Source organism: Dioscorea cayenensis, chromosome 14 (assembly GCF_009730915.1).
Source record: "Dioscorea cayenensis subsp. rotundata cultivar TDr96_F1 chromosome 14, TDr96_F1_v2_PseudoChromosome.rev07_lg8_w22 25.fasta, whole genome shotgun sequence".
NCBI classification, from domain to species: Eukaryota; Viridiplantae; Streptophyta; class Magnoliopsida; order Dioscoreales; family Dioscoreaceae; genus Dioscorea; species Dioscorea cayenensis.
Window position 1 is genome coordinate 11,442,572 of NC_052484.1, and position 13,769 is coordinate 11,456,340.

At 36.3% G+C, this 13,769-nt stretch overlaps 1 protein-coding gene across 1 annotated transcript; it reads left to right on the forward strand.

Moving 5' to 3' along the window:
- The first annotated feature begins 5,777 nt into the window (after window positions 1-5,777).
- On the forward strand, window positions 5,778-6,878 carry LOC120276126. Its single transcript, XM_039282856.1, has one exon. It carries the CDS (start codon window positions 5,778-5,780, stop codon window positions 6,876-6,878), a length of 1,101 nt encoding a protein of 366 aa, XP_039138790.1.
- The last annotated feature ends 6,891 nt before the right edge of the window (window positions 6,879-13,769 follow it).

Below are 13,769 nucleotides of genomic sequence, written 5' to 3' on the forward strand. Positions count from 1 at the left end.
GGGGCTGAAAAAGTATGAAACCAATTTCTGCATCTACTTAGAGAAATCTCGTGGATAGATTTCTTGTTTAACTACTGCATCACATTGAGAGAGAGCAACAAGGGAAAGCGGCCTGGCCTTCTTGAAGCTTCCTCAGACTTGTTAGATGATAAGAAGTGAGGGCTACCAAAACAAGGTCTGACTTTCAATTTTTCCGGCGGTTCCAATTTGTGGTTCATTGCATTCTCCTTCATATTTATCAGTACTGTAATGTTTACCACTACTTACATTGTCTGGAAAGTTAGTTAGATACACTTCAATGAGTACTGAAGTGAACTACATTTTGTTAATTTTATCGACATTTATCATAGATGTATTATTTATCTGCACAGCAAGTTTTCCGGCTTTTGCTTACACTCCCTAACACACTTTATGGGGGAATTTAGGCTGTAATATTTAAACTTACCATGTCTAAATCTCTGAGACCAGTAAAACTGCAGATTTATAGATCTTTGCAGTTTATTCTGGATAATTCATTGTTAAATCAGTGCATCAGGAACACTAATTGATTAATTCATAAAATTCAAGGATTATCCATCAAGGTATTCTTGGCCTTATTATTACTTTATTGGAAATTTCACAATAAATAAGTCCTATTCTAACCAGAATAAATCCAATCTTGACATTAATTTTCTCTGGGGTCCACCTAAGGAATGGACACACACTGAGACAATTCATAAGCTTACACACTATTAAAGAACTCTTGCATGAAACTAAGGACAGTAAGTCAAGAGCATCCATAATAATGATAAGAATAATTTATAGACAAACAAGTGAACAACATTCAATCATGGAAATAGACAAGAGAATAGTGTTATAGTTTCATGAGCTTACTTTAGCAAAAGAAAAACCCTTCCTTAAGATGAATTCCAGAATGATATCCTTATATTGCTGGATTAGATATACCTTGAAATTAGAAATTACCTTCCTTAGAAGTCCATGTGGTTAGAGACACCTTGAAACTGTAGTTCATCTACTAGTGCAACTTTCCCATGGGCTATACTTTCAATCCTGCATGTATGAAGTCCATATATTGATTTCAAGCAACCTACAAGCATCAAACTTGATATTCTGAGATAGCATAATAGAAGCATTTTCTATAAGCTTATATTCTATATATTGATAATAAAAAAAATGCAGCAATTACAGAACTACAACATCTAATAACCATTATAACTTCAACTGAAAGCCAAAGGTTAGAAATGTTCTTAGAATTTGATTTCTCATGGAAAATCATACTTAAAAATGCTTCAGAATGTATCAAGTTTAAGAGACAAAATAAATGTAATTAATATGAAATAAGATAACTAGTACTCTTTTGTAGAAACATCCTAAAAGGATATATATATATAAGCCAAGGTTATAAATGTTTTTAAGTCTTTAATAAAAAACTTAAAAGAAAACAGAGGAACATAGCTTGCAATAACAGGTTAGAAATCAGCGTTTGTTTGAATGATTCAAAATTCAACACCAATATGAGATAAATTAGGGAACCAAACTATTGAATCAATTATTGTAAAACTAATAACTGATTAAAGATAAACCAATAAACATCAAGATCCTCTATTAATTCACTTCCTCCCAAATTTCCACACCATCATCAACACCATCCTCCAAAAAAAAGTCTCCCATCCTCATAACTCCCTACTCCTCCTCCTCCTCCTCCTTTCCACCATCCTCCTCCCAACAACCTCCACCCCCACATAAACATCACAACCTCAACCTTCAAGCCTTAATTAAGCTCAGTAGCATATCAATTGAGAAGAAACCCTAAAAAAAGTCTCTGGGATGAGAATGCCTTTCTCATGGGGTTTAGAACTCACCGACGGTGTTGCGGCGGTGTGGCGAAGATTAGCACCGCACATCAAATCGGTGGAGGCCATCGTCGATGCGGCTGTGCGGCGGTGCGGTCGTTGATGTGGCTGTGCGGTGGTGCGGCGAAGATCATTAAAGATCGGGCGAGTGAGTGTTGGAGAACGAGAAAGAGAGGAGTGTGCATGTGTGTGTGGGTGTGAGTGAGAGTGAGAGTGAGAGTGAGTGGAGAGAGAGAGAGTTTTGTTTATTTTTTTTTAATTTGTGGGGGTTTTTAAAACCGGCTATAATTTATTTAAAAAAATTATATATAACATAATTATGGAGGGGTTTCTAAAAACCCCCTCTAAAACTAAAATTTGGTGTAGTGTATATGATTAACTCTTTCTCTCTCTTTATAGACTATCTATATACATATTATATTGGGTTTATCTATGCCACAGTCACTTAAAACTCAATAATAAGAATAACTCGATCTGTCTCTTTCCATAAGATATATATTTTTTAAGGTTTATCTATGCCATTACTACATAGAACATGAGAAAGAATAGCCCTAAAATATCAAAAGCACAGTGAAATAGATGCCCTTGGATAATGCTATCGTTCAGTAATTGGTTCGATTAGGACCATCATGAATTTCTCCAAGTGGAGACAATTAAAAACTATGATATATTGGAGATTAAAAAGAGAAAACAGCACACTTAAAAGTGAATATATATATATATATATATGAAAAAAATTTCAATAAATAAATAAACAAACACCTTTAAAAAAAATTTAAAAAATCGTTTTGATTTTCCTTTTCTTTATTTTTCATACATAACAATTGCTATTGTACCCTATTGTTGAATTACAAATTCAACACCACTTAATTTCAAAAACTTGTTTCATGATCTCTTGGTATGATGCTTACATAACTCAATTCAAATTACAATTGTTAAATAATTTTTCTATGTATTCACAATAAGAAAAAAAACGTTATTTGTAATACTTAAATTTATAATGCATAAAATATTATAAATTTGCGACACAAACTATAATAATGTGTGACAAAAAACCAAAAATGTCATACAAAAAATCAATTGCATTATAAATAAATTACCATCCGAGAATGTCGCAAAATGTGTCCTAATATTTTTGTCCCGAAGGTATTCTAGACAAATATTGTAAAGTGCTGCATACATGAACATATTTTGCGTGCAATTGAAAGGTATTGCTTATTTGAATAAATTTGTGATGTTTTTTTCAACATATTCGAGTGAATATTATAAATAGAACATGTAATTGGTTTGTGACACATTGTTTGCAACTATCTTTTGATGCCATAAAATATGTCGCAGAGTTTAGCAATAAAAAAAATATATTTCTCCTAGCCAAAATGGTGGGATTTGGTTTGTGGGCAACTAGAAGATAGCTCCAACATATACAGCTTATTTTTAGCCCTCTACCTTCACCCTTCTTCCCTTCCTTCACAAGTTTTGATGATTTCTTAACAAATCAAGCATGACAATTTGGTATTAGTGCCACGAAACTTTATTCTTGGTGATATAAGTTGGTATCTCTCTCTCTCCTCGTTATTCTCTTAATTTTGCTTTTAGGGTTTGATTTAATGTATTTAGCAACTTTTGTTGTGATTTGAGTTATAAGTGTTGCATTAACTAACTTATGTTATATGTTATTGCTTGAAATTAGTGATGATTATTGTATTATTCTATTAGCTTGCATCATTTGATTTGTTGATTCTGCATGAGTTGGGAAAATGGTCTGAATTTGTGCTGTTTTTCGGATATTTTGCGACACTGTTTTTTTTTGGTCGCAATATTAAGCAAAATGTGCCGCAAATTTCTTGTATGTGAACCTACCTAGTCATATTTGATTTCAGGGACGATATCATTAAGAGATTCAAGAAAATAAATGCATAACAAGAATTTACCCAGTTATGGTGCACTAACAGATGAGTTTATTATGGGTGTAATTGAATTTATTAAGTATGCAAGCTCACAACCTAATCAAATGGATGGGTCTTTAATAAGGTTAAGAAGTGTGATAATTTGAATTTTTTAGCTTGGATGAAGTGATACTTCACCTTTGCCGCAAAGGACTCATAACTAATTACTTCAACTAAACATGTCATGGGGAGACAATGTGGCATAAAAAACAATAATTTTTAGTTAATAAATTACCACAACAAACTAATTGGTGGGATCAAGGATTTCGGGATTTTGAAGACATAGGTTCTAGCTTTGTTCTACATTCGGGTTTGATGACAATGTGAAAATCCATCTCTAATTCATGATGAGGCTGGCCCAAGTGTCCAACCACTGCACAAGGAGGCAAAACCATGCGTTGATGAGGTAGTTAGGTTTCACTAGGTAATTAACTTTTTTTTCTTTTTTAATGAAGATAAGATTTATTTTTTAAGTTCTTTATTCTAGAGCATTGTGATTGCATTATTTATTTATTTATTTATTTATCTATTTATTTGTTTTTTTTATTAGGATTTTAATGGGAGTTTGTTGGTTGTGGATTGAAGGTTTTTTTAAATCGTGTTTTGTTTGGATCAAATCTTTGGATTTGCAAAAAAATATTGTGCGGAACACTCTTATATTGTAAAACAAATATAGAACAATAAAAATGTATTATAGTAAATTTATAAATTTTAGTTCTATACTTTTGTAAATCAAAAACCAAACAACACAAAAAAATTTGGGTTATCCAATAAACAACAAACATATATAGAATAGTATAAGCACTTGTACTGTACTTCAACCATTTGTTCTATACTGTACCGCTTGTGTTGTTCTTATGAATGAATCAAACGGATTCTAAGACTTCATTTCTTGTTCCTTATAAATATTGAGTGTAAGAATTCTATTTCTTATTTCACTAAATGAAAACTTCCCACTTTCTGATGTTTCCTTTTGATATCGTATTAAATAACTACTTACACATAAATTGAGTCCATTGGAAGGTATTGTTTTGTCAAATGGCATGATGTATAAATAATTAAATCTTCTTAAGGTGGACAAGAAATTCCATTTTTTTAAACCTTCCCCACGAGATTGATTATATGTTATGGATTAATTTGAATGCCACCTTTTCAGCTGGGAGAAACCAAGTAAAGCAGAGCCTTGACATAATCGGTATAAAGGGAATTGTGAAAATTCTTATTCAAATATTCTTTGTCATCATTATCGGTCGATTCTCAAATATTACTATATTGCACTTGCTTATAGAGTTGATCCTATGCGCCATAGTTTCTGTATGTTTGTTGTGGTATTAATAGCAAACACACTTGTTCTGTACAAATTTAAAATATCATTCTCCTATTAGTGTCCAGTATTCTAATAGATAGATTTGGCTTTCTATTTGATTGAATGCATCAAAAGAGAATAGTAATAGTGCTATGAGAGTAAGGCTTCGAGCCTCGCCATTTTACGCACTTTGGAGTAAGTTACTATTGGATTACCAATAGTTTTTTATTGAATTTCAAATTCAACATAAGGACACTTTAACAATTGCTACGAAATGGAAAATTAAAAAAAAAATAAAACTTATTTTCATGTGTTTTTAATGGGTGTTTATTGTCTTTTCTTTTTATTTTCTAAAAAAATTTCATGTTTTCACTTTTGAGTGTGCAGTTTTCCATTTTAAATCTCAAATATATATACAATATATCTATAAGAGAATTATAATAGTAGATAAACAATACCATTATCTAAGGGCATCTATTTCACTGTACTTTAATATCATAGGGCTATTCTTTTTCTTGAATTATTTTGAATGACAGTGACATTACACATAAATATAATCTATATATATATATGTGTGTGTAGAGAGGAGAGAGAGACACAGACAGACAGTGTTATGACACTCCACTGCTACTGAAAACGTAAGAAGAAAGAAGGAGAAGAACCGGCCGGGCCATGACGTCCAAGAAGCAGAAGAAGCCAAGTACTAATGAAGTGCGAGACTGGTCCTCTCTTCCCAAGCTTCCTCTCTCCATCATCGCATCTCAACTTGACGCAATCGCCCACGTCTTCTTCCGTTCCACCTGCACCACCTGGAGCACCATCTCCCCACGTCCAAAACTCCCCTTCGTCATCCTCGCCAACCATACCAACTTGCAACGCCGCACCTCAGTTATGTTCTTTGACATCGACATCAACCTTCTCATCCACCTCCCCAAATCTTCCTTCGAGTTTGGCTCTATCTTCTGCGGCTCCTCCCATGGCTATCTTGCCTTTCTTGATCCTGCCTCCAAGCTATACCTCATCAACCCCATCACCGGCCACCAAATCTTGCTCCCTAAGCACAGTGCACAGTACCGAAAAAATAAGAAGTTTAGAGGTCTTCATTTTCAGGTAAAGCTTGCACTCTCTGCCCCACCAACCGATCCACAATGTGTCTTTGCGGCCATCTCACGGTCTCACAATCAAGTTGACGTCTTCAAGATGAGCAGCATTTCATGGAAAACACTCTTGTCTGATGGGTGTCACTTTAGTGACATTGTCTTTTACAAGGGTTATTTCTACTTGTGTTCCAATAAGGCACTTTACCGTCTTGATCTTGAAGCCAATGGTGGGACTGGAATGATTGTTAATGTCCCACTGGCATTGCCAGTGGACTCAGTTGATATCGGTGAGTCCTTTTATGACATTTTTCAGAGGTTGACTTATCTGGTCGAGTTATCTGGCTATCTTCATATGGTCCGAATGCATGTGGATGGGGAGGATACTTATTATGAGTTCTTGAAGGTGGATTTTGAGAAGGAGAGGCTTGAAATGGTAAAGCTTGGAGTAGAAGATTTGATGTTCTTGGGGATTAGTTTGGGTATTGGAACCAACGCAAAGAGGTACCAAGGATGCAGGAATGAGAGTATGTTCTTGACTAAGTTGACAAATGATTCTGAAGAGCCTGGTGTGTTTTGTGCCGAGAAGCCAGATATTAATTGTTATCTCGAGGAGTTCCATGGTATTGATCAGTGGGATACTCTTGGTTGGCTAGTTCCAAATTTTTCTTTGTAGATCTGTCTTTCTATGAATCTTTCTTTAATTCTTGAAGGTCATGAGTTGTTTGCTTGAAGCCATTGTAATTAACACCCACGGCATGATCATTTCTGTATTACCAAATGGTATAATGAGAATGATTCAGTTTAGATTAAGTTTGTATAATTCTTGGACCTATACATATTCTGCAATCATTTTTATATATAGACATGTTCTCCATTGTAGAAATATTGTTATTTCAAATTGTGGATGTTAATACTAGACAGTGTAAACACATAAATAAGAACTTGATACTTAATAAGAGTTGAAAACAACCTTGAAGCTGAATCTTTGACCGTGAATCATCTGTTGAATTGCATCATCTTCATCTACAAATTAAGTGTTATATCTTGAAATCCTAAAATACCAAAGCTGATTGTAGATATATATATTTCTGATTAAATTCTAAATCTTAGTTTGTCATGAAAGGGAACATGATCATTGTACCACATGTTAGACAGTTTTAATTCCTAAAGATAGCTTAAGAAGTTCTGTTTATGTGGAATTTTTCTAAAATATACTTTTATTCGGTGACATAAATAAATTAAGAAAGATAATTATAAAAAAGGGTGATAATCTTTTAAAAAAAAAAAATCTAGCAATATCTTTTTTTTAAATTCCGATAAAATAAAACAATGATGGTTAGCAGATTTTTAAAAAAAATATAAATCCAATAAAAAAAGAAAGATAAACCCTTAATAATCGCACAATATCTGTAAAAAAAAATTTATAATCATTTGGAGTTGGTTAGAATTTAAAATGATTGGATTTTTTTAAATATGAAAAATAATAATAAATAAAAAAATGAATGAAAAAGAAAAAGAAGAGCCAGCGGATAAATGATGATAAATCCGATTTGTTAAGAAGATATTGGATTTTAAATTTATATATATATATATATAAATCCGAAAATAAAAATAAATAAATAAATAAATCGGATTTATTATAAAAATAGCAAATAAATCCGAGAATTAAAAAATAATAATAATAAATCCGAAAAATAAAAAAAGTCTTTCGTAAAAAAATAAAAAAATAAAATAAAATGATATAAAAAAAAGAATGGATAATGATATTTATCCCGGGCTTGGAGAGACAGCTTTTCCAATTGAGATGATCGTTGATGTGGGTGTTCGTAGCTTCAAAGTCAGACGATGGAGTTTCAGTCTTGAGGTCCAAAATCATCCAAGGACCGACTCCGTTGACAACTTCTCAGAAGAACACTTCGGACGATCGTTTCCCTGCCTCGTCGAATCCCCTAAGATCTCAGGAGTTGCACCACCCTTCTTCATCAACTCGAAGTACTCATCAGATCCCTCGTGAAGACAAAGGCAAAGAACCACTTCAAATACCCCCATCCGCTTCTCCGGGCCTTGACGTTGAGCGCGGCTCAGGTCCTGATCGCCCGAGGGGATGCAATTGAAGGTTTAGAGCACGTCCACACCTTTTACGCCCCGAACCCGGTGCGCAGACAAACGGCCGCAGACCCACAAGGTGTGAACCCCATAGGCCTGGCCTCATAATCTGATTCAAGACCGGCAAAACTAAAATAACCCAACTGAGTTATAGGATTACAAACTCTACAAGGGATAGACAATAACAAGAACTTAAAATTTACAACAGACAACATCTACAGACAATCTTTCAACAGACAATCTTTCAAGATCCTCCAGAAATTGTTTTAAAACAACAGGCTTTACGGATCTCGATTTCAGATATTAAGTATAATTCAAAGTTTAAACATAGTTTAAACAAATACAAAATAAATAGTGAAATATTCTAATAAAGAATATTTACAAAATATGATTTACTGGAATTCAAAACCCAGAAATATGATATCAAAAATACAGATAGGACAAATATTTGTGTTTTTGTGTTTTTGCAGAAATTCAAAAATCAAAAGGGCAAAGCCAAAAAGTAACAAATTCAAGAGTACGTCTGTAAGTGCCAAAGGTCATTTGTTTCTCCTTGGTGACAGACCCCAGCCAAAATAACATATATCATTTATTTACCCTCGGTGACCCGAGACTGAATACCAGGTGGCCGTTAATTATTTCACCGAACGGACACGGTGCGAAACTGCAGTCTCATTTTCCCAAAATTACTTGTCGACGAGGTCAGCTGACAGGGTTGCATATCGTTCATTTGGAGACCAAAACATTCAGATACAAAATATTTGCAGAGTACAAGTTCAAAATTTTCTAAAATTTCTCAGGCTCACATATACTTAGAAATATTGATAAAATTCAAAATTCCGCTTCAGGGACAATATAAAGATAAACAAAAATTAACCATAAATTAAATAAACAAAATTTAAAACCTTCAAACATCCACTGTTAACCAAAGCAAAAAGAATAATTGAAAATACTAAGTATAAAATCAATGGTAATCAAATAATCAATAAACAGTTAAATAAGGAAATACTTATATTCCTCAAATAATTAAGCATAGCTAGGAAATAATTAAAATCTAAATAAGGCTCTTACCATGAAAGAGAACTTCAAATTGAACATGACTAATGAGAACCAAAGATCATGATTCCAAAATAATAAAGGACATGATAACACCAGTGAGAGTATATAAATATAGATATATATATATATATACATATATGTTTAAAGTACCATACTACAACACCAAAACAAGCCAAATATAAAGAGGATGCCTTTAATCCACTCTCAAATTTAAGGCTTAAAACTTAAGCATGCCCATACATAAACATTAGCTATAAACCCATGAATGGTTGGAACTTGGGATTTACACATAAGTTTAAGAGTGTAGAAAGACTTAAGGTTGCACCACCAAATTTTGAGCATGTGTACCAACAAGCTAGCATGGAAACCAACCATCATAAGGATATTGTCATCACTTAAAATACCAACCTGAAAACTTAACAGTTTCCAACATATATGCAAGAAATGAAAGGGCACTAAAAATAAGAGCAACAACATGTTAAAGGGCAATACAATCAAGTAGAAGGAAGACTTACTTGGTGAGATGAGTAAGAGGAATTACACTATCAAGGTGGCAGCCATTAAGGAGAGAAGCAAGGTTTCTCTTGAAGGTAGGTTTAAAGAGAAAAGTGGCGACCAACTCCGGGCTATTCGGGTCACAAGCTTTCAAGAAACCCAAGAATTCTTTTACATTCCCCATCTTGAGAAGATCTCTTGCCGAAGTTTAACTTCCGGCGATAGAAATACTCATGTAGAAAAGCATCTCACTAGATCACCAATGGATTTGCATCTTGAGAGAAAGAATGCCTTAGTTTAGAACAAGACATGCACTCCATCTACTCTCACACTCTTAAAGGACTGCACTCTCTTCTTGCTAAAGAGATCTAATATGGAGAACTTTCTTAGTTGCCTCCAATGCTCGCCGGAGGTGCGGAGGTCAAAGGTTATTCGGTACCGGAATTACATCTCTCTCTCTCTCTCTCTCTCTCTCTCTCTCCTCCAAAAAATGGGTAGAAGATGGGGAGTGGGGCGGCTAATGTCTTTGTTCAACATGCAACCAACAAGATGGCAACAAAAATTCCACCAAACAAGGCTTAATACAAGGGTTAATTAAAGGGTTTTACCTGGGAAAAAGAAGGCCAGGAATCCGGTTGAGATGTTTTTTTTTATAAATAAATGGGGACAAAAAGCTGGGGCCCACAACACCACTCCAACTTGAACAGCAACCGCAGGCCTGGTTTTCGAACACACCGAGTCCTGCAACATATGAAGAGACCACCGTCAGGCTTTTGGCAAGATTGGAAGAAGCAAAAACTCTGGAACACTTAGTTTTTTTTTTAATACATAACAGCTAAAGTAAAATACGAACATAAAGGAAAATTAAAACAAAGAAAAGTACAAGGAGAAAGCTAGAAGAAATCTGGTCAGAGATATTCAACATTACTATAGGTCACTTCGGTGTATGTGTATCTCGATACTATGGAACAGGGCATGCAACCCAGTAGTGGAGAAACATGCCAGATGTCTTGAAAGGCTGACTCGATTGAAAGCTCTTCTCGCACCAATCCACGAACCTCGTATGGATTACAGCCCCACAAACTCCCCCTTAATCCGAGATACGAGGTTCTAAATTCCTAACTACCAAAGATTGACGCATGGCAGCGAATTTCATGTTTGGTAGGGCCTTGGTTAATATGTCAGCTCTCTGTTCACCTGAGCTCACCGATTTCACATCAATCTTCCCTTTCTCAATACATTCTCTGATAAAATGGAAGCGCATGTCGATATGTTTGCTGCGACCATGATGCACAGGATTCTTCATCAGTGCGATGGCAGACTTGTTATCCACGAACACAGTTGTCGGCTTGAGTTTATTCCCAATCATCTTGTTAATAACACTCGCAAGCCAAACTTCATGACATGCGGCCGCTGCCGCGGCCATGTATTCAGTTTCACACAATGATACGGCCACTGTTCACTGATTATAAGAACCCCAAGACACAAGGCAGTTGTTGATGTAAAAAACCATACCACATGTGCTCTTTCTATCATCCGGATCACCAGCGAGGTCGCTATCAGAGTAACCGACGAGTTTTTCATCAGGGTCTGCTTCAAAGTAAATAGTTCCCTTCAAATATCTCAGGGTCTACTTCATAGCCTTGAGGTGTAATGAGGTTGGTCTCTGCATATATCTACTGAGTAATCCCACGGTGAATGACAAGTCCGGTCGAGTGTGTAGGAGATATCTGAGAGATCCAATGATACGTCGGTACTCAGTGACATCAATGGGTTCACCTTCTCCATCCTTGTGTAGTTTTAATTTATGTTCTAGGGGCACTTTCACATCATTACAATCGCTCATGCCGAATTGTTCCAATACTTTGTTTGCATAAGCTGATTGCCTAAGAGAAATCAACTTCTCCATTTGCTCAACTTTAAGGCCTAAGTAGTATGACAAGAGACCCAAGTTGCTCATTTTGAATTCAACCATCATTTGCATTTTAAACTGGTCGATGTCTTCTCTACTTCCCCTCGTGATAATTAGATAATCCACGTAAACACCGACAATGACTGTGACTTCTTCTCCTTGCTTAGTGTATAGAGCCTGCTCCTGGGAACATCTCTAAAGGCCTAGAGTTTTTAGATAACTATCCAAATGTGAATTCCATGCCCTAGGAGCTTGGTGTAACCCATACAACGCCTTAGTCAACTTATACACCATGTGTTCCTTACCGGACACCATGAAATCCTCCGGTTGAGCGACCTACACCTCTTCCGCCAGAACCCTGTTCAGGAACGTTGATTTTACATTCATATGGTGTACTTCCCATCCCTTGTTTACAGTTATGGCAAGGATTGCCCGTATAGTATCAAGTCGGGCCACCGGTGCAAAAAATTCATCAAAGTCCACTCCATACCGTTAGACATACCCCTTGGCCACAATTCTAGCCTTGTGCGTGAATATCTTCCCCTCTGAATTTCTTTTGATCTTATATACCCATTTCAATCTAATGGGTTTATGCCCCGGTGGTAATTCGGTCAAGGTCCAAGTGCCATTCTCCTTAATCGTGTTTATTACCTTTCTCATGGCCTCTTCCCACACTATTTCACTTGCAGCTTCACAATAAGTCAAGGGCTCATCGGTCTCCAACAATAATAGCTCATCAAACGTTTGTTCTCCCTCAGTTTCTACATATATGTCTGCAAGTGTACGATATTTCTCAGGTCTGTCATTAGGGTCGGGAGCAGTAGTTCTTTCAATTTCTTCTCCACTAAATGGTGATTCTTTCTCAGTATTCCCCGCGACTGCAGGTGCCACAGGTGTTAGATCAACTACAGTTCTCGTCATGTCCCCACTGTTTCCTGGATCCGTGCATTGAGAGCAACTCGAGTTCTCTGCTTCTTTTTTCGCTGTCGACACTGTGAACTCTGGACACTCCCACCAATCCACTTCATCATTCTTACTCCACTGCCATTCTAAGTCCTCCTGGAATACCACATCCCTACTCACATGGAGTCTGTTGCGGCATGGGTCGTATAGTCGATGGGCCTTGCTCCCTTCTTCTATGCCGAGGTACACCATGGACATACTGCGATCGTCGAGCTTCTTAGGGTGGTTCTGTCACTTTTACATGAGCCACGCACCCGAATACTTTCAAATGACCCAAGTGCGGCTTCCTCCCTTTGAGAGCTTCAAATGGCGTGCATTCCTTCAAGGCTTTTGTTGGCAAGCGATTCAACAAATATATAACATGATGCACTGCTTCTCACCAGAAACTCTCAAGAACATGCATGCTCTTGAGAAGAGACCTCGCGGTGTCCATGACGGTGTGATTTCTCCTCTCTACTATGCCATTTTGTTGAGCCGAGTACGGAGCTGTAAATTATCGTTTGATGCCCCACTCGTTGCACATCTCTGTAAAGTTTTCGACAAGAATTCACCTCCTCGGTCCGATCTCACAAACATTATCTGGCACCGAGTCTGGTTCTCTACTGCCATCGTGCTTGGTGCAATGGGTCTACATAGGTCTACATGCAGCAACATCAAAGGTTCTTCTGCTCTAAAGCTTGCTTGTGCCGGGAACGAATTTCTCGTCTGCTTGGCGACGAGGCAGCCTTCGCACACTTTATTCGGATGAGTGATCAGTGAAAGACCGAAGGCCATTTGTTTTTCACCTAATTTCTTCATAGAATAAAAGTTCACGTGGCCGAGTCTTGCATGCCAGAGCCACGAAGGGTCATCAATGTTTGCTATGAGACAGGTGGGTTTATAGACTTCGAGCTTTATCTTGTAAAGTCTGTTCATCGTGCGTTTCATGGACATTAGAAAGATCCCATGTCCATCATAAATTCTCAGAAATTCACCAACCATTTCAACTTCATTTCCATCCTCTGTCATCTGGCCTAGGCTTATGATGTT